A 20495-nucleotide genomic window follows, 5' to 3' on the forward strand; every position below is an offset into this window, starting at 1 on the left:
GGGGGGCTGGGGGAGCTCATTCATCCCCTCCTCACCCCAAACCCCTCGGGGGTCTCCCCCTCCTCACCCCAAACCCCTCGGGGGTCTCTCCTCCTCACCCCAAACCCCTCGGGGGTCTCCCCTCCTCACCCCAAACCCCTCGGGGGTCTCTCCTCCTCACCCCAAACCCCTCGGGGGTCTCCCCCTCCTCACCCCAAACCCCTCGGGGGTCTCCCCCTCCCCACCCCAGACCCCTCCCGCTGTTCTCGGCCGCAGCTTCGCTTTGGGGGGGGTGCAGCACTTCAGGCCGTGTCCCCCCCAATCCCCGCCCCTCGCCCCCTGCCCCGGGGGTCCCTGGCCCACCCCGGGGGTCCCAGGCCGGCCCCGCGGGGTTAAGTTATTCCGTGTCTCTCCGTGTCCGTGTTTCGGTGTCCGGTCGGTACCGGGGGCGGCTGGGGAGGGGGTCCCGCGCCCCCAGCCCCCAGCCCGCCCTCAAAGCCCCCTCCCCTTCCTCGCCGGGGTCCAATAAAGGCTCGCTCTGGGATTTGTACCCGCGTGTCCCCTCCGTGTCCTGGCTGCCGCCTGCTGGGGTGGGCTGCGGGTTTGGGGGATTTTGGGGGGCTAAAAGAAGAGGGGGGGATGATGGACCCGGGGCGCAGCCGGTGATGGGGTGTTAATGCGGGAGTTGGGGTGGGCTCAGATCCCCCTAAAACCTTCGGGAAAGGCTCAAACCCCCCCAAAACGCCCCGGGAAAGGGTCTGGGACGCCAGAGGGGCTGATGGGAGCCCGGTTATGCAAATCAGCGCCTTTGCGTCACGAGGGGCGGGGTTAGCCGGGAGGGGCGTGGCCTCGAGCAGCGCGGGCTCCGATTGGCCGCGAGGCGCGCGGCGGTGGCCGACGGGGCCGGGCGGCGCGAGCTCCGCGGAGGGGGCGTGGCTCGCGCTGATTGACAGCGGGGCGTGCCCGGACGGCACGGGCCGGGGGCGGGGTTTGCCGCAGAGCGAGACGCTGATTGGCTGGGCCCCGTTGATTGACAGCGGGGTGTGTTGTTTGCGCGCGGCGCGGAGGGGGCGGGGCCGCGGCCGGGCCGGGGGGCGCTGAGGGGACCCTGAGGGGACCCTGAGGGGACAGCGGGGGGACACCAAAGGGACACAAAGGGACACAAAGGGACACCGGGGGGACCCCGAGGGGACAGCGGGGCCATGCGGCTGCTGCGGTGCCTCGGCAAGCGCGCGGCGCTGGCCGGCGTCCCCACCTACATCGAGCACTTCAGCAAGTTCTCGCCGTCGCCGCTCTCCATGAAGCAGTTCCTGGACTTCGGTAAATAAAGGGAATTCCCTGGCCCCCGCCTGTCCCGGGAATTCCCAGCCCCCCGTCCCGGGAATTCCTGCCCCCCTTCATGGGAATTACTGACCCCCCATCCCAGGAATTCCTGCCCCCCTTCATGGGAATTCCTGCCCCCCCTTCATGGGAATTACTGACCCCCCTTTATGGGAATTACTGACCGCCCCCTTCATGGGAATTCCTGACCCCCATCCCAAAAATTCCTGCCCCCCTTCCTGGGAATTACTGACCCCCCATCCTGGGAATTCCTGCCCCCCTTCATGGGAATTACTGACCCCCCTTTATGGGAATTACTGACCCCCCATCCTGGGAATTCCTGCCCCCCTTCATGGGAATTCCTGCCCCCCCTTCATGGGAATTACTGACCCCCCTTTATGGGAATTACTGCCCCCCCCTTCATGGGAATTACTGACCCCCCTTCCTGGGAATTCCTGCCCCCCTTCCCAGGAATTCCTGACCCCCTTCATGGGAATTCCTGCCCCCCCCTTCATGGGAATTACTGACTCCCCTTCCTGGGAATTCCTGCCCCCCTTCCCAGGAATTCCTGACCCCCTTCATGGGAATTCCTGCCCCCCCCTTCATGGAAATTACTGACCCCCTTCATGGGAATTCCCAGCCCCCCATCCCAGGAATTCCTTCACACACCCTCCCCCAAGGCGCTGACCCCTCTCTGTGTCCCTGGGACCCCTCCCTTTGTCCCTGGGACCCCTCCCCGTGTCCCTGGGACCCCTCTCTGTGTCCCTGGGACCCCTCCCCGTGTCCCTGGGACCCCTCCCCGTGTCCCTGGCCCAGCTCCTTCTCTCCCAGCTGCACTCGGGGGTCTCCCAGCCCCAGTTTGGGCAGTTCTGGGTGGCACTGGGCACTGTCCTCCCCAGTGGTTGAGCGCTGTCCCCCTCCTGTCCCCCGATGTCCCCAACACCTCCCCAGCCACACACCAGGACCTGCTCCTGTCCCCTCTCCCCGCTGCCAGAGGGGTGGCAGTGCTGGCAGCGCCGGATTTGGGGGGCTCACCCGTGTCCCCCCCGTGTCCCCAGGCTCCAGCAATGCCTGTGAGAAGACGTCCTTCGCCTTCCTGCGCCAGGAGCTGCCCGTGCGCCTCTCCAACATCATGAAGGAGATCAACCTGCTCCCAGACCGGGTGCTGCGCACGCCCTCAGTGCAGCTGGTGCAGAGCTGGTCAGTCGGGGCCCTTGGGGACACGGGGACAGCGCCACGGGGCTGCTGGCACTGATGGCACTGATGGCACTGCCACGGGGCTGCTGGCACTGATGGCACTGATGGCACCGCCATGGGGCTGCTGGCACTGATGGCACCGCCATGGGGCTGCTGGCACCGCTGGCATCGCCATCGCCCGCTCCTGGGGCCTGTGGGTCCCACCGGTGTCACCCTCCTGCGTCCCCTGCGCGGCCACCACCGTGTGTCCCACGGCTGTCACCTGCTGTCCTCCCCTATGGGGAGAGGGACACAGGGAGGGGTGCCAGGCAGGCCACTTGGCAGTGGTGGCACGGGCTGCAGGTCCTCTGTCAGCAGGGGAGCCACCTGCTCCCTGAAAGCCACAGGATGTCCCGAGTGGGTCAGAGTGTCCCTTTAAGTGCCATGTCCCCGTGCCAGTGCCAGCAGCGTGACCCTTCTCCCAGGCCACCACGTGACACGTTGTTTGTCCACTGTCCTGGGCCACTGCCAGCGGGGTCCGGCCGTGCCAGGGGGTCCGGCCGTGCCACCCCCCATCACAGCCCCAACCCCATCAGAGGCACCCTGTCCCCAGGTGTCCCCAGGTGTCCCCAGGTGTCCCCAGGTTCTCCCAGGTGCCAGGATCTGGGTGGGACAGTGACCCCCGGTGCAGCAGTTTTTGGGGTGGGAGCGTGTGTTGAGGGGTGCTGGCCCTTGAGTGGTGTCACCTGGGGTGTCCCCTCTGTCTGGGGGTGCCAGCTGTGGGATGACCGACCGTGTCCCCCCCCTCCAGGTATGTCCAGAGCCTGCTGGACATCATGGAATTCCACGACAGGGACCCCGAGGACCAAGCCACGCTGGGACAGTGAGTCAGGAGGTGACGGCGTGTCCCTGTCCCCAGTTCCGGGGTGTCACCTCCTCCCAGAGCCGCGCTGGTGTCACCCAGGGCCACCCCGAGGTGCCCCCACCCCCAGTGCGGCTAGATCCAGCTCCGGGTTTTGCCAGCACCCCCAGCTCGCGGGGAATCCCGGCCTGGATCGGGCCGTGCCCGGAGCGGGTGTCCCCAGCGCTGGCCCTGTCCCCCGGGCAGGTTCACCAACGCGCTGGTGACAATCCGGAACCGGCACAACGACGTCGTCCCCACCATGGCGCAGGGCGTGATCGAGTACAAGGAGACCTACGGGGACGACCCCGTGTCCAACCAGAACATCCAGTACTTCCTGGACCGCTTCTACCTGAGCCGCATCTCCATCCGCATGCTCATCAACCAGCACAGTGAGGGCAGGGGGCTGCCCGGCCGGGGGGTCCTGGCTGCCCCCCAGAGCGAGGGTGTCCCCAGAGCCCCCCGCAGTGTCCCCAGGGCTCTGTCTTGAGGGTCCTCCCACCCTCAAGGCTCTGTCCTGAGGGTCCCCCCAGCCCCAGGGGTCTGTCCTGAGGGTCTCCCCACCCCCAGGGGTCTGTCCTGAGGGTCCCCCCAGCCCCAGGGGTCTGTCTTGAGGGTCTCCCCAGCCCCAGGGCTCTGTCCTGAGGGTCTCTGTCATCACTAGATGTCCCCAAAATGTCCCCCCAGCCCCAAGGGTCTATCCTGAGGGTCCCCGCCAATCCCAGGGCTCTGTCCTGAGGGTTCCCACCGACCCCAGGGATCCTCTCTTGGGCATCTCCCCTGTTGTCAAATGTTCCCCCCAGGTGCAGCCCCAGGGTGCCCCGGGGGTGTCCCTGGGGTGCCCCCAGCTCGTTGTCCCCTCCCCAGCCCTGCTCTTCGATGGCAGCACCAACCCCGCGCACCCCAAACACATCGGGAGCATCGACCCCCACTGCAACGTGGCCAACGTGGTGAGAGGTTGGTGGGCTCTGGGGTGCCCCCCACGGCAGGGGCAGTTTGGGGGGCGGGGGTTGCTTTGAAAATCTCCCTGGCACCACTCGTGTCACAAGCTTGGGGTGGCCTCGGCCAAAGTGTCCCCTGAGCTGTGCAGGAGACCCCAGGAACGTCCTGGGTCGGGAGGTATGGGGGTGTTCAGGGGTGGGGGGGACCCCAAAGGCTGTCCCTGCTGGTCCTGGGGGTGCTGAGCCCTTTGTCCCCCACTTTGGCAGACGCCTACAACATGGCCAAGCTGCTGTGTGACAAATACTACATGGCCTCGCCCGACCTGGAGATCGAGGAGGTCAACGGTGAGGGGACAGCGGGGTGAGGGGACAGGAGGGGCTCAGGCAGAGGGATCATGGGTGGTTCCTCTGGGTTTGGGGACTCTCAGGTGGCTCCTTTGGGGACTCTCAGGTGGCTCCTTTGGGTTTCGGGACTCAGATTTTGGGTTTGGGGCCTCAGGTGGCTCCTTCGGGTTTGGGGCCTCTCAGGTGGCACTTTGGGTTTGGGGCCTCTCAGGTGGCTCCTTTGGGGACTCTCAGGTGGCTCATTCGGGTTTGGGGCCTCTCAGGTGGTTCCTCTGGGTTTGGGGCCTCTCAGGTGGCTCCTCTGGGTCTGGAGATTCTCAGGTGGCACTTTGGGTTTGGGGCCTCTCAGGTGGTTCCTTTGGGGACGCTCAGGTGGCTCCTTTGGGTTTGGGCACTCTCAGGTTTTGGGTTTGGGGACCCTGGGGCAGGGGGATTTCTGTGTGGCTCATTTTGGGTTGGGGTCCTCATCTCCTTTAGGATTGGGGATGCTTGGCTTCTTTAGTCTGGGGGTCCCTGCCATGGGGGGATTCTCAGGTGACCCCTTTAGGGCCGGGGGATGTTTGGGGTCAGCACTGTCCCCACCAATCCCCATGTCCCTCCCTCCCCAGCCTGCAACTCGGAGCAGCCCGTGAGCATCGTCTACGTCCCGTCCCACCTGTACCACATGCTCTTCGAGCTCTTCAAGGTAGCCCAGCCCTTTGGGGGGGTCCCGGGGGGCTGCTGGGGACCCCCTGACACCCCCGGGGGGGGGCTGTGTGTCCCCAGAACGCCATGAGAGCCACGGTGGAGAGCCACGAGAGCAGCCCCCGACTGCCGGCCATCAGGGTGCTGGTGGCCCTGGGCCAGGAGGACCTGTCCATCCGGGTGAGGGACCCCAGCCCCGCTGCGGGCGGGGGGCTTGGGCAGGGGGGACAGGAGCGGGGGCCTCACCTGCTCTGCTGTCCCCAGATGAGCGACAGGGGCATGGGGGTGCCCCTGAGGAAGATCGAGCGGCTCTTCAGCTACATGTACTCCACTGCCCCCACCCCCCAGCTGGGCTCTGGGGGCGCCCCCCTGGTACGAGACCCCCCTCCGGGCAGGGGAGAGGGGTTGGGGGGCGTTTGAGGGGGCTGCAGTGGCACGGGGAGCTTTGGGGGGGGGGCTGGAGTGGCCTGGGGGTGATTTGGGGGTGATTGGCGTGGGCTGGAGTGGCACGGGGAGGTTTGGGGGTGGCATGGGGAGGTCTGGGGGTGGCTGGAGTGGCCTGGGAGTGTTTTGGGGGAGATTGGTGTGGGCTGGAGTGGCACGGGGAGCTTTGGGGGTGGCATGGGGAGGTTTGGGGGTGGCATGGGGAGGTTTGGGGGTGGCTGGAGTGGCCTGGGAGTGTTTTGGGGGTGATTGGGATGGGCTGGAGTGGCACAGGGAGGTTTGGCCTTGGCCTGGCACCTTTTGGGGACATTTAGGTTGGCATGGGGACATTTGGTGGCATGCAGGTGCTTGGAAGTGGCATGGGGACCCTTTGGGGTGGCAGTGGGACCCTTTGGAATGGCAGTGGGACCCTTTGGGCTGGCATGGGGACACTGGGGTGGCTTGGGGCCCATTGGGGTGGCAGTGGGGCCCTTTAGGGTGGCAGTGGGACCATTTAGGGTGCCATGGGGACCCTTTGGGCTGGCATGGGGACCCTTAGGGGTGACATAGAGACCCTTAGGGGTGGCAGTGGGACCCCTGTGTCCATTCCGGGGCCCTTTGGCGGTGCCACCACGACCGCCGGCAGTGCCAAGGGACGCTCCTGGTGCTTCTTGGGGTGCTGTGGGGAGGCCGGGGGTGCCCCCCCAGCCCCGGGGACCCCCCCCAGCCCCATTTCCTCGCCCCCCAGGCCGGCTTTGGCTACGGGCTGCCCATCTCCCGCCTCTACGCCAAGTACTTCCAGGGCGACCTGCAGCTCTTCTCCATGGAGGGCTTCGGCACCGACGCCGTCATCTACCTGAAGGTGGGTGCCCGTGCCCGGCCCCGGCCCGGGGGGGGGTCGGGACCCCCGCTGAGCCCCGTGCCCACCCCCAGGCGCTGTGCACGGAGTCGGTGGAGCGGCTGCCCGTGTACAACAAGTCGGCGTGGCGGCACTACCAGGCCAGCCAGGAGGCGGGGGACTGGTGCGTGCCCAGCACCGAGCCCAAGAACACCTCCACCTACCGCGTGCCCTGAGCCCCCCCGGGACCCCCCAGCCCACCCGCGAGGGGTCCCCGGGGGGGTTTGGCGTTTCGAGGGCACTGGGGGGGTGTCCTGGTGTTCCCGCCTTGGTGGCGCTTGGGGACAGGGCTGGGGGGGGTTGGAGCAGTGCCTGTTGTTCCCTCACTGCCCCCCAAAGTCGCCACCCGCCCCGGGGGTGTCCCCCATCCCAGCAAGGGACTGCTCCTGTCCCAGTAGGACCAGTAGCACTTCCCTGCACCCTGGTGGGGTGGGGGCACCAGGCCTGAGCCCCCCTGCCATGTCCCTGTCCCCGTGTCCTCCCTTTTGTTGCACTACTGAGCTGTCCCCAGCCCCCCCACTTGCTGTGACCTGCTCAACCCCCAAATTCCCCCAGACCCCCCCAGACCCCTCCCCACTGTCAATAAATCGGATGTTGACTGAACCCCTGTGGTGGTTTGGGGTCCTGGTGCCTCAGTTTACCTGCTCCAGCCTCGGGAGGGGGCTGAGGCTTCAGTCCCGGGCTGGCACCGGGGGACACAAGTCCTGGGGGGCTGCTCTGTGCCCCCCAAGTGAGGCGGCACCGCTCACCCCGATTTGCACTGGCCCTTGACACCCTTTTATTTCCCGGGGTGGGGTCGAGGTTCTCTCCCCGCCTTCGGGGGGGCTCGGGTGGGGCAGGGGGTGTGAAGACCCCTGCCCACCCCGTCCAGCTCCGCCGCTGCTCCCGCTCCTCCTCCTTCGGCTTCTCCCGCTGCTCCTCCGCCTTCCGCCGCTGCAGCACCGCCCGCTCCCGGGCGCTGCCCACGCCCGGCGCCGGCGGCAGCGCGGGCTGGCACGGGCACCGGGACCCACCCCCAGCACCGGGACCCCCCCACCCCGCCCCGGGACCCCTGCCCCGCCCCGGGACAGCCACACCGGGACCCCCGCCCCGCCCCGGGACCCCCCCTTCCGCCCCGGGACAGCCTCACCGGGACCCCCACCCGGCACCGGGACCCCTGCCCCGCCCCGGGACAGCCACACCGGGACCCCCGCCCCGCCCCGGGACCCCCCCTTCCGCCCCGGGACAGCCTCACCGGGACCCCCACCCGGCACCGGGACCCCTGCCCCGCCCCGGGACAGCCACACCGGGACCCCCGCCCCGCCCCGGGACCCCCCCTTCCGCCCCGGGACAGCCTCACCGGGACCCCCACCCGGCACCGGGACCCCTGCCCCGCCCCGGGACAGCCACACCGGGACCCCCGCCCCGCCCCGGGACCCCCCCTTCCGCCCCGGGACAGCCCCACCGGGACCCCCACCCCGCACCGGGACCCCTGCCCCGCCCCGGGACAGCCTCACCGGGACCCCCACCCGGCACCGGGACCCCCCCTTCCGCCCCGGGACAGCCTCACCGGGACCCCCACCCGGCACCGGGACCCCTGCCCCGCCCCGGGACAGCCTCACCGGGACCCCCGCCCGGCACCGGGACCCCTGCCCCGCCCCGGGACAGCCTCACCGGGACCCCCACCCGGCACCGGGACCCCTGCCCCGCCCCGGGACAGCCTCACCGGGACCCCCGCCCGGCACCGGGACCCCTGCCCCGCCCCGGGACAGCCTCACCGGGACCCCCGCCCGGTACCGGGACCTCCACCCCGCCCCGGTGCTCGGAGGGAGGAACAGCCCCGGGAGGGGCCGGTACCGGCGGGGCGCGGGGGCTGCACCGGGAATGGCGACCGGGGACGGGGCTGGAACGGGAATATCGAACCGAGGGGATGGGGCAGTCCCGGGGGAGGGTCTGTCCCGGGAGCGTACCGGGGCTGGACCGGGGTCTGCCCCGCCCGGAGCGAGCCCGGTGCGAACGGACACCGGGGATGGGCGGGGGGCTCACACCGGGACCCGGGGCACAGCGAACACCCGGGGGTGCAGAAGGGACAGCGACGGGCACGACGCGGGCACCGGGGGCACGGCACGGCGGGACCCCCGCCCGCCACGGAGCCCACCCTCCCCGGTACCCCCGGAGCCCCCCAGTCCTTCCCGACCCTCCCAGTGCCCCCAGTGCCGCGGTTTTGGGGCGGGGGTCGCGGTTTTGGGGCGGGGGGCGCTGAGAGCGGGCGCGGTGCATACATAGGTACATTATATATAGTATATACACCCACAGGTACACGTGTGAGATTAAATAACCCCGGCCCCCCCCCGGGGCTCGCGCTCCCCGGACCCCCCCTCTTAAATAGCCCCCTCCCCCCTCCCCAAGTGGCTCCAATCCAGTCGGACCCCCCGGCCCCTCCCCACCCTCCCCCCGCCCCGCCCCCCCGCCTCCCCTTCCCAGTATAACCAGTCCGGCTCCCAGTTGCCCCCACATCCAGTTACTGTCGGAGACTCGGGGGCGGGGGGGCAGAATAGAAATGAGAATTAAAGGGGTCCCCCCCCCGGGCCGACAGGGGGGCGTCCCAGCCCCACAGAAATGCTGTGATTTTTTTTGGGGGGGGGGGTATTTACAGGTGAGGGGGTGGGAGCATCGCCCCCACCCCAGAGGGGACCCCCGTGTACCCCCCTTGCCGGGGGGGGGCAGTGGGGCCGGTGCCCCCCGTCCCCCGTGGGTTGGCGAAGGCTCGGGGGTCCCCCCCCGGCTCGGGGGTCCCCCCAGCCCGGCGATGGTGGCACTGAGGGGGAGGGCGCTGCTCCGGGGGTCGCCTCCATTTGGGGCTGGGGGCGAGTCCGTGGGGCCCCCCCGGCCGCGCCCCGAGGGTTGGGGGGCTCCCCGTGTCCCCCCCGGCATCGCTCGCAATTTGGGTGGGTGGGTGAGGGGGACATCGTCCCGTGCCCCCTCCCCACAGCGCCGTGTCCGGGGGTGGGGAGGGGTCGCGTCGAGGGGAGGGGTCGGCCTGGGGGGGGCCGCGCCCCCCCCCGCGGGTCCAGCACGTCACCACGAGACTCACACGGGACACGGACACGAGTGGGGGCGTCCCCACGACCCCCCCCACCCCCGTCTGCGCCCCCGCGGGGGTGGGGGGCACCAGGAGGCCTTGGCGGGGTCTCCCCTCCCTCGCCCACCCCCCGGGGAAGGGCTGGGAGGGGAGGGGCCGGGGAGGGGGGGGAGGACCCCCAGGGTCGCTGCGGGTTTTGAGGGTGGCTTAGGCCGGGTTGGAATTTTTCAGTGTCTGCAGCCTGGCCTCCAGTTCGGAGATCTGAAAAACAGCAAAGGGGACAGGTCTCAGCGGGGGGACACGGGGACACGAGTGGGGACACACCGGGGCAGGGACACCGGGACACGGGTGGGACGTGGGGGACACGGGGACACCGGCAGGGACCTGGGAGACGTGGGATGGGTGGGGGGACACGGGGACACCGGTGGGGACCTGGGAGACGTGGGATGGGTGGGGGGACACGGGGACACCGGTGGGGACGTGGGGGACATGGGGACACCAGCGGGGACCTGGGGGACACGGGGACACCGGTGGGGACCTGGGGGACATGGGGACACCAGCGGGGACCTGGGGGACACGGGGACACGGGTGGGGACCTGGGGGACACGGTGGGAGGGGACACAGCCATGGGGACAGGGGGACGGGGGGCACAGATGGGACAAGCGGGGGCAGGACATGGGGGGGACACGGGGGGCAGAGGGCAGGGGGGACTGAGGGACATGTGGGGGGCACGTGGGGACACACTGGGGTGACTGGGGGACACACTGGGGGACACTGGGGTGACTGGGGGACACATTGGGGGACACTGGGGGACACTGGGGTGACTGGGGGACACATTGGGGGACACTGGGGTGACTGGGGGGCACACGGGGGTGACTGGGACACATTGGGGGGCACACTGGGGTGACTGGGGGTGACTGGGGTGACTGGGGGACACATTGGGGGACACATAGGGGTGACTGGGAGGCACAATGGAGTGACTGGGGGGCACACTGCGGTGACTGGGGGACACATTGGGGGGCACTGGGGGACACTGGGGTGACTGGGGGGCACACTGGAGTGACTGGGGACACACTGGGGGTACACAGGGGTGACTGGGGGGCACACTGGGGTGACTGGGGGGCACACTGGGGGGCACACTGGGGTGACTGGGGGGCACACTGGAGTGACTGGGGACACACTGGGGGTACACAGGGGTGACTGGGGGGCACACTGGGGTGACTGGGGGGCACACTGGGGGGCACACTGGGGTGACTGGGGGGCACAATGGGGTGACTGGGGGGCACACTGGGGTGACTGGGAGACACATTGGAGTGACTGGGGGGAACAATGGGGTGACTGGGGGGCACACGGGGGGCACAGGGTGGGTTGGCACGGGGAGGGGGCTGCAGGCAGGTGCTGGGTGAGTCTCTGTGGGTGCCAGGGGACATTTTGGGGGCGATGGAGGTGGCGGGGTTGGGGGGGCTGTGCTGGGTGCTGGGGACCTCCCTGCCGGGCCCTGGTGCCCCCCGGTGCCCCCCGGCCGGGTGAGGCCGGCCCCTGCCCCGAGCCGCCGGGGGGATCCTGCGGGATCCGGCGGCCCCGGGGGATCCTGCGGGATCCGGCAGCCCCGGGGGATCCTGCGGGATCCGGCGGCCCCACACGACCCCGGGGGATCCTGTGGGATCCGCTCCGCCCCGCACGGCCCCGGCGGGCCCGGGGGGATCCAGCATGACCAGCACGGGATCCCAACGGGAGCGCTCCAGGCCCCGCTCACCGGGATCCCAGATCCCCCACGCACAGCACCGGTCACCGGGATCCCGCGGCACCGGTCACCGGGATCCCGTGGATCCCACGCACCCAGTGCCGGTCACCAGGATCCTGTCGATCCCCCACATCCGACCCCGGTCACCGGGATCCCCGTGGATTCCCCGCGCCCGGCGGGATCCGTGTCCCTCTCGCCCCCTCGGGGATGTCAGGCCCCAGAGCTGGAGCCCGGCAGATCCGCTGCGATCCAGAGTGGGATCCAGCGCCGGGAGGAGGCTCGGGCACCCCAGCAGATCCTGGGCAGATCCCAGGGGATCCCGGGCGGATCCTGATCACATCCCGGGCAGATCCCAGGCACATCTCGGGCAGATCTTGATCAGATCACGGGCAGATCCCAGGTGGATCCCGGGTGGATCCTGATCACATCCCGGGCGGATCCCAAGCACATCTCGGGCAGACCCCGGGCACATCCCAGGCAGATCCTGATCACATCCTGGGCACATCCCGGGCAGATCCCGGGCACATCCTGATCACATCCCGGGCACATCCCGGGCAGATCTTGATCACATCCCAGGCCGATCCCGTGCCGATCCCGAGCGATCCGGCGTTGGGAGCAGGGTCCGGCGGTGGCCGATGCCCACGGTCCGGCGTGGGATCCGCGGCTCAGTCGGGGCTCCGGCGGCCGGGTCGGCGGCGGGCGGGCGGGCGGGCGGGGGGTCAGGGACACGCCGCGTCCCGGCGCCCCGTGCCCACCTTCTCCTGCAGCTTCTCCATCTCCTCCTTGTGCGCCAGCTCCGACTCCTCCAGCACGCGCCGCTGCGCCGTCTCCTTCTTCAGGAACTCGATCTCCCTGCGGGCAGCCGGGGCCGGGTCAGCGTCCCTGCGGCCCCCGGGGCTCCGGGGGCACCGCAGGACCCCGCTGGGCGGGTTGGGGTGCCCGGGGATCCCCGCAGCGTTCGGGAAGGAGCTGCTGCCCCGCGGGTCGTGGCATCGTGGCAGGGCTGGGCTCCAGGCTCATCCCGGGGCAGGGAATCCGGCCCACGGCGCTCCGGGCGGAGCCGTGCCAGGGGAGGGTCCTGCCAGGGGAAGGTCCCTGCCAGGGGAGGGTCCTGCCAGGGGAGGGTCCTGCCAGGGGTCCCAGAAAGGTTTGGGGCCCCAGGGATGGCTCCGAGTGCAGCGGAAGGAGGAGTTGGTTCCCCAGGGGTGAGCCCAGGCCCAGGGAAGGTCCGTGCCCAGGGACAGAGGGTGCCCAGAAGGGGATGGACACATGGCCAGGGATGGACACACAGACAGGGGATAGACACATGGGATGGACATATGGGCAATGGGATGGACCCTCAGCCCAGGGGATGGATCCTCAGCCTAGGGGATGGACACATGGCCCAGAGATGGACATATGGGATGGACACATGGGATGGACCCTCGGCCCAGGGATGGACACACGGACAGGGATGGACATATAGCCAGGGGATGGACCCTCAGCCTAGGGATGGACACATGGGATGGACCCTCAGTGTAGGGATGGACACACGGGATGGACACACGGCCAGGGGATGGACCCTCACCCCAGGGATGGACCCTCAGCCCAGGGTGCAGCTTGGCCCCCTGGCACGGCCGGTGCCCAGGGATGGGGGTGCCTGGGGGGGTTGAGGGGTGGGACCCCAGGGCCGGGTCCCTTCCCGCGGGGTCTGGGGCTCCTCAGGGTGGGACACTGAGGCCGGGTCCCTTCCTGCGGGGTCTGGGGCTCCTCAGGGTGGGACCCCAGGGCCGGGTCCCTTCCCGCGGGGTCTGGGGCTCCTCAGGGTGGGACACCCAGGCTGGGTCCCTTCCCGCGGGGTCTGGGGCTCCTCGGGGTGGGACACCCAGGCTGGGTCCCTTCCCGTGGGGTCCGGGGGCTCCTCAGGGTGGGACCCCAGGGCCGGGTCCCTTCCCGCGGGGTCTGGGGCTCCTCAGGGTGGGACCCCAGGGCCGGGTCCCTTCCCGCGGGGTCTGGGGCTCCTCAGGGTGGGACCCCGGGGCTGGGTCCCTTCCCACCGGGTTCCGGGGGCTCCTCAGGGTGGGACCCCGGGGCCGGGTCCCTTCCCGCGGGGTCTGAGGCTCCTCAGGGTGGGACACCCAGGCTGGGTCCTTTCCCGCGGGGTCCGGGGGCTCCTCAGGGTGGGACCCCGGGGCCGGGTCCCTTCCTGCGGGGTCTGGGGCTCCTCAGGGTGGGACCCCGGGGCCGGGTCCCTTCCCGCGGGGTCTGAGGCTCCTCAGGGTGGGACCCCAGGGCCGGGTCCCTTCCCGCGGGGTCTGAGGCTCCTCACTTCTGCTGGTACTCCTTGATGAGCCGCTTGGCCTTGCTGTACTTGCGCTCCAGGGTCTGGTACTGCGCCTGCGTCTCCTTGAGGTGCTCGTCCACGGCCTGGCACAGGTTCTGCGCCTCCAGCCAATAGCCCTCGAGCTTCTCCATGCGCTCCTTGTTCTCCTCCACGCTCTGCTCCAGCTGCGCCTTCTCGGCCCGCCAGCGCGCCTTCTCCTGCTCCAGGCCCTGCAGCTGCGGCAGCGGCGTCACCACGCCCGCGGGCACACGGCACCGCCTGGCACCGCCTGGCACCGCGTGGCACAGCCAGGGGATGGCACATGGCACGGCGTGGCACAGCATGGCACAGCCAGGGGGTGACACGGCTGGGGGTGGCATGGCCAGGGGATGGCACATGGCACAGGCAAGGAGTGGAATAGGACATGGCACAGCCAGGGATGGCACAGCTGGGGATGGCACACGGCTCAGCTTGGCACGGCACGGCATGGCACAGCCAGGGATGGCACGGGCAGGGGATGGCACAGCCAGAGGATGGCACATGGCACAGTGTGGCATGGCACGGCACAGCCAGGACATGGGACATGGCACGGCCAGGGGATGGCACGTGGCACAGTATGGCATGGCATAGCACAGCTGGGGATGGCACATGGCACAGTGTGGCACAGCCGGGGATGGCACACGGCTCAGCGTGGCACGGCACGGCATGGCACAGCCGGGTGATGGGCAGGACAGGGCAGGACGTGGAACAGCCCCCAGGGCAGTTGCAGAAGGACGCTCAGGGTGCCAGGGCAGGTGCCAGGGTGCCCCCCCAGCCCCAGCAGCCAGGACCCCCCCTCACCTTCCTCTTGAGCTGCTGGATCTCAGCCTCGGTCACGGCGTGCTTGATCTGGAGCTGCGGGAGAGCCGGGGCGGGCACAGGGTGGGCACGGGGCGGACACAGGGTGGGCACAGACCCCCAGGGCGGGCACAGGGCGGGCACGGGGCGGGCACCCCCGCTGACCTCCTTGAACTTGTGCAGCAGCCTGTCGGGCTCCATGTTGGCCGGGCTGAGCGCGTCCTCGCCCTCGGCCAGCTCGAACACCTCGATGGCCGCCTCGCCGCCGGGGAACACGGGGCTCATCTCCTCCTCGTCCTCCTCCTCCTCCTCCTCCTCCTCCTCCTCCTCCTCGTCCGTGCCGAACTCCCCGCCCTGCGGCGGGCGCGGGGGGCTGTTGGTGCCCGCCGTGCTCGCCGTGCCCGCCGCGCCCGCCGTGCCCGCCGCCCTCACCTCGTCGTCGCCGCGGGCGTAGCGGGCGTAGCGCCGCTGCAGCTGGCGCTGCCAGCGCTCCTGCTCCAGCGTCTGCTGGATCAGCTGCGCCACCTCGCTCTGCTCGCCCGGCCGCTCGCGCCCCATCAGGAACCTGCGGGCACGGGTCAGGGGGGCCAGGGGGGCACCGGGTGCCAGGGGGGGCTGGGGGGCACCGGGTCAGGGGTGCCAGGGGGGCGGGGGGTGACGTGGGAGCACTTCGGGGGGCACCAGGGTGGCACTCCAGGGGCAATGGGGGACCCTGGGGACAGGCTGGGGGGACGGGCCATGGGGCAGGGACCTCCGGGTGTGGGGGACCCCCGGCTGTGGGGGATTCTGGGGTTCCACCAGGGTTTTGGGGGTCCCACCCAGGTTTCGGGGGTCCCACCGGGGGTTTTTGGGGTCCCGGCCAAATTTCGGGGCTCCCGCCAGGGTTCGGGGCTCCCACTGGTGGTTCAAGGGTCCCACTGGGGTTCAGGGGTCCCACTGGGGTTCAGGGGTCCCGCCAGGGTTTCGAGGGTCCTGCCCAAGTTTCGGGGGTCCTGCCGGGGTTTTGAGGGTCCCGCCCAGGTTTCGGGGGTCCCGGCCCGTACCGCACGCGGCCCTTGGTGTTCCGGAGCACGGAGGCAGCAAAGCTCTGCGTGACCCCCACCAGGCTGGTGCCGTCCACCTCCACGATCAGATCGTTCACCTGGATCCTGGCACCGGCCCTGCCCTCAGCCCCACGGCGGCCCCCCACAGCCCCCCACAGCCCCCCAGAGCCCCTCAGAGCTCCCCACAGCCCCCCAGAGCTCCCCACAGCCCCCCAGAGACCCTGGAGTCCCCCATAGACCCCTGCAGCCCCCCAGAGCCCCCCACAGCTCCCCTTCCCCGTACCTGCATCCCCCCGCCGCCCCCCAGCCATACCTGCAGCCCCCCATAACCCCCCGTACCCCCTGCCCGGCCCCTGTACTCCCCGGCTGTACCCCCGGTACCCCCCACCCATCCCCGTACCCACTGTCCTGGTACCCCCAGTACCCCCGTACCTGCCATCCCGGTACCCCCATACCCCCATACCTGTCGTCCCGGTACCCCCGGTACCTCCGTCCCCCCTGTACCTGCCATCCCAGTACCCCCATACCCCCATACCTGCCTTCCTGGTACCCCCGGTATCCCCGTCCCCCCAGACCTGCCGTCCCGGTACCCCCGGTACCCCCGTACCTGCCGTCCCGGTACCCCCGTCCCCCCGTACCCGCCGTCCCGGTACCCCCGGTACCCCCGTCCCCCCGTACCTGCCGTCCCGGTACCCCCGGTACCCCCGTACCTGCCATCCTGGTACCCCCACACCCCCCGTACCTGCCATCCCAGTACCCCGGTACCCCCGTACCTGCCGTCCCGGTACCCCCGGTACCCCCGTTCCCCCCGTACCTGCCGTCCCGGTACCCCCATCCCCCCGTACCTGCCGTCGCGGTGCGCGGCGCCGCCGTCCGTGACGGTCTTGACGAAGATGCCGAGCTTCTCGAGCCCCATGTCGGCGCCCGCGCCCATGCCGATGATGCTGATGCCGAGCCCCGCCGCGTCTGCGGGGCAGCGAGCGGGTCCCGCGGGGCCGGCACCTCGGGGGGCCCGGGGGGCGCTTTTGGGGGGCCGCACCCACCTTTCTCCAGCTCCACCGGGAACAGGTCGAGCCGCTCCACCCGCTTCTCCAGCTCGTACTCGGCCGAGGCCGCCATGGGGTCCACGTCCTCATTGCGGCGGTCGTAGTCCTCGTTGGAGTAGGTGCTGAACACCTGGGGGGGCGGGGGGCTCAGACGGGGGGACCCCCGGAGACCCCCGGGGACGCCGAGGGGGCACCGAGCCCACGGGAGACCCCCGGGAATGTCAGGGTGGCACCGAGCCCCCAGGAACCCCGGGGTGGCACCGAGCCTATGGGAACCCCCCGGGAATGCTGGGGTGGCACCGAGCCCTCAGGTGAGCAGAGCACCCCAAAATCCTCATCTATAGGGTGAATAGAGCACCCCAAAACTCCTATCCATGGGGTGATCAGAGCACCCCAAACCCCATCCATGGGTGAGCACAGCACCCAAAATCCCCATCCATGGGGGGATCAGAGCACCCCAAACCCCATCTATGGGAGGTCAGAGCACCCAAACCCCATCCATGGGGGATCAGAGCACCCCAAACCCCATCCATGGGGGATCAGAGCACCCCAAATCCCCATCCATGGGGGATCAGAGCACCCCAAACCCCATCTATGGGTGATCAGAGCACCCCAAACCCCATCTATGGGTGATCAGAGCACCCCAAACCCCATCCATGGGGGATCAGAGCACCCCAAACCCCATCCATGGGGTGATCAGAGCACCCCAAACCCCATCTATGGGAGGTCAGAGCACCCAAACCCCATCCATGGGTGATCAGAGCACCCCAAACCCCACCAATGGGGTGATCAGAGCACCCCAAACCCCATCTATGGGAGGTCAGAGCACCCAAACCCCATCCATGGGGTGAGCAGAGCACCCCAAACCCCATCCATGGGGGATCAGAGCACCCCAAACCCCATCCATGGGGTGAATAGAGCACCCAAACCCCATCCATGGGGGGATCAGAGCACCCCAAACCCCATCCCCGGCCAGGGCACCCCCCAGGGCGGGGCTGGCCGCGTCCCTCGGGACCAGGGCCACTCTCGGGGTGCAGCCCCCCACTCCCGGCCACCCCTGTCCCCCGCGGTCGCTGTCCCCGGCCCAGGTGGGGCCGCCCACCCGCTCTGACTCAGAGCCAGAATTTAGGCCGGGCTCCAAAAATAACCCGGCTCCGGCAGCGAGCAGCCGCTGCTGCCGCGGCCGGGGGGATCCGGCCCGGAGGGAGCCCCCCGAAACAGCCGCGCGGCGCCTGCAGCCCCCTCCCCAGCCCGGGCGGGCGCCCCGGACCCCGCAGCATCCCTGCCGCCCACCCGCCACGCTGCCGAGGCACTTCCCCTTCCTCCCTTCCTCCCTTCCTGCCTTCCTCCTCTTCCTCCCTTCCTCCCTTCCTCTTCTTCCTCCCTGGGCGCATCCCCCTCCCCCATCGCCACCTTGTCCCCAGGGACCCCCGGGCAGGGACCCCCAACCCCTCAAACCGGGGCATTTTGGGCATCCCCACCCAAAATGTGGAGCGGTTTTGGCCCGGCCTGGGCACGACACGGGGGGGTGGCACTGGGTGACCACAGCGGGTCCCGGTGCCACCCTGTCCCCACCACAGCGGCCCCGGCGGTCCAGGAATGGCCCTTAATTAACCAGATCATTAGCCAGGCCCAGGCCCTGCTGCCCCGGGGATGGGGACAGGGACATGGGGACAGGGATGGGGACAGGAACAGGGATGGGACAGGGACAGGGATGGGGACAGGAAGAGGGATGGGACAGGGATGGGCATGGGGACAGGGCCATGGGGACAGGGACAGGGCAATGGGGACAGGGATGGGGACAGGAACAGGGATGGGGACAGGAACAGGGATGGGGACAGGAACAGGGATGGGACAGGGATGGGGATGGGGACAGGGCCATGGGGACAGGGACAGGACAGGGACAGGGATGGGACAGGGACAGGGATGGGGACAGGAACAGGGATGGGGACAGGAACAGGGATGGGACAGGGATGGGGATGGGGACAGGGCCATGGGGACAGGGACAGGACAGGGACAGGGACAGGGACAGGCAGCCATGTCCCATGGGGGGCACAGGGCATGAGGACACAGACCCCCAGCCCCTTTTTCTGTCCCTGCCAAAGGGGTGATTGTGTGTGGGGGGTCACACACCGCACCCTGGGGTGCCCCTCACCCTGGGGTGCCCCTCACCCTGGGTGCCTCCCTGCCTCCCTCAGGCTCACCTGGATGGGCGCCGTGCTGAACTGGATCTTGCGGTTGGGGACGGGCTCCTCTTCCTCGGAGAGCCCCGGGATCTCCACGCAGCCCGACTCGGGCTCGTACAGCCCTTCGGCCTCCTCCTCCTCCTCCAGCCCGCTGCCCCCCGAGTCCTCCCCGAGCCCGCTGTAGGCACTTATGTCCACCAGGTCGGCCTCGGAGAAGTCCTCCTTCTTGGCCTCCTCGGAGCCGTCGCCCTCCTCCGCCCGCTCGCCCTTGACGCCCTCCGCGCCCGCGGCCGCCGCCGAGCCCCCGTCGGGCCGGGGGGCCGCGGGACCCTCGTCCCCTTGGGCCGGCCGGGCGGCGGGCACGGCTTCACCCGGCGCCTTCTCCTGCTGCCGCTCCTCCTCCTCCTCCTCCTCCTCCTCCTCCTCGCCCTCCGCGCTCTCCTCCACCTCCACGGGCTTGATCTTGCAGACCTCCTGCACCCTCGGCGCGGCCGCCTCCTTCTCCGCCGGCCTCCCGCTCTTGGCGGCCGCCCCGTCCTGCTCGGCCGGCCGTGCCCGTGCCGGGGCGGCGTGGGCATCGCCCGGCCGCGCCGCCTCGAAGGCGCGGGGCCGCTTGGCCGCCGCCCTGGCAGCCGGCGGCGCGGCCGCCCGCCCGGGCGCCTTGTGCAGGTTGTTCCTCAGGTCGGCCTTCTCGAAGACGGCGCTGAGCTGGCTCACGGTGGGCGACACGGCCTCGGCGTCCAGCTTGTCCAGCGACTCGGTGCTGCCGTTGAACCTCACCACCACGTCCAGCTTGCGGTCCTGGAAGCCGGCGCGCTCCTTGCGCAGCAGCAGCTTGGTGCTGGTGGCCTTCTCCTGCGGGCTCCTCTCGAAGATCTTGCGGGTCTCCTGCAGCTTGGAGAAGGGTTTCTCGGGCTTGGAGTCGAAGCGGCTGACGCGCTCCGAGACGCTGGTGCCCAGCTTGAGGAGGCTGCCCTGGTCCACGCCGTCGCCGAGGCTGCCGGCGCGGGGCAGGGACAGGCGCACCGGCTTCTCCTTGGCCTTGGCCAGGTCGCAGGCGCCCTCGGGGCCGGGCGCCGTCCCCATCTGCAGGAACATGTTCTTGATCCGATGCACGTTGGAGCCATACTTCTTCCCGCGGCTCTTCTTGCCGTCCTCGCCCTCGGCCTCCTTTGTGGGCGCCAGCGCCTGGATGCTGGCCTCGTAGGCGTTCCGGTGCGGGGACGCGCTGCGCAGCCCCCCGGCCCCCGCCGCGCCCCCGGCCGGGGGGGCTCCCCCGGCCCCGCCGGCCTCGGTCCTCAGCATGGTCCCGGCGCCCGCATCGCTCGCCGCCACCGCCGCCGCCGCCCCCGGGCCCCGCGCCCGCTACCGCGCCATGGGCGGGGGGCTGTGCCGGGGGGCTGTGCCGGGGGGCAGCGCTGCCCCGGCCCGGTCAGGCCATGGCCATCCCGCGGGTCCCTCCGCCGCGGCGCTTCTTCCTTCCTGCCTTCCTTCCTCCCTCCCCGCTCCTCCTCCTCTTCCCCTTTCGGTGATGGAGCCGCCGCCGCCGCCGCCGCCGCCGCCGCGCTCTGCCCGCCCCGCTGCCCGCAGAGCCCTCTGGGTCTGAGCA

The 20495-nt window shown here is 70.2% G+C and overlaps 2 protein-coding genes across 2 annotated transcripts; one reads left to right on the forward strand and one right to left on the reverse strand.

The window, feature by feature from the left end:
• The first annotated feature begins 1058 nt into the window (after positions 1-1058).
• Positions 1059-7266, forward strand: PDK2 (pyruvate dehydrogenase kinase 2). Its single transcript, XM_021538487.3, has 11 exons — positions 1059-1299; positions 2358-2499; positions 3287-3358; positions 3584-3768; positions 4244-4333; positions 4585-4662; positions 5271-5347; positions 5428-5526; positions 5611-5718; positions 6518-6631; positions 6703-7266. The coding sequence occupies exons 1-11, from the start codon at positions 1182-1184 to the stop codon at positions 6841-6843; spliced, it is 1224 nt and encodes a 407-aa protein (XP_021394162.1). The 5' UTR covers positions 1059-1181; the 3' UTR covers positions 6844-7266.
• A 2639-nt stretch (positions 7267-9905) lies between these two features.
• On the reverse strand, positions 9906-20191 carry PPP1R9B (protein phosphatase 1 regulatory subunit 9B). Its single transcript, XM_077788349.1, has 10 exons — positions 18905-20191; positions 16698-16830; positions 16500-16620; positions 15655-15759; positions 15044-15176; positions 14777-14965; positions 14615-14668; positions 13781-14010; positions 12228-12324; positions 9906-9989 (listed from the first exon to the last, which is right to left on the reverse strand). The coding sequence occupies exons 1-10, from the start codon at positions 20189-20191 to the stop codon at positions 9936-9938; spliced, it is 2403 nt and encodes an 800-aa protein (XP_077644475.1). The 3' UTR covers positions 9906-9935.
• Between the last annotated feature and the right edge of the window lie 304 nt (positions 20192-20495).

The sequence above is a fragment of the Lonchura striata genome, chromosome 25, assembly GCF_046129695.1.
Source record: "Lonchura striata isolate bLonStr1 chromosome 25, bLonStr1.mat, whole genome shotgun sequence".
Lineage (NCBI taxonomy): Eukaryota > Metazoa > Chordata > Aves > Passeriformes > Estrildidae > Lonchura > Lonchura striata.

Bases quoted from the DNA above. Each gene is read 5' to 3' on its own strand.
- PDK2 (XM_021538487.3), top strand. From the start codon at position 1,182: ATGCGGCTGCTGCGGTGCCTCGGCAAGCGCGCGGCGCTGGCCGGCGTC. The intron at 2,500-3,286 runs GTCAGTCGGGGC...CCCCCCCTCCAG, and splicing joins GTGCAGCTGGTGCAGAGCTG to GTATGTCCAGAGCCTGCTGG. The intron at 4,334-4,584 runs GTTGGTGGGCTC...CCACTTTGGCAG, and splicing joins CGTGGCCAACGTGGTGAGAG to ACGCCTACAACATGGCCAAG.
- PPP1R9B (XM_077788349.1), bottom strand. From the start codon at position 20,191: ATGCTGAGGACCGAGGCCGGCGGGGCCGGGGGAGCCCCCCCGGCCGGG. The intron at 15,760-16,499 runs GTACGGGGGGAT...GGCCGGTGCCAG, and splicing joins GCCGCGCACCGCGACGGCAG to GATCCAGGTGAACGATCTGA. The intron at 15,177-15,654 runs GTACGGGCCGGG...CCGTGCCCGCAG, and splicing joins AACACCAAGGGCCGCGTGCG to GTTCCTGATGGGGCGCGAGC.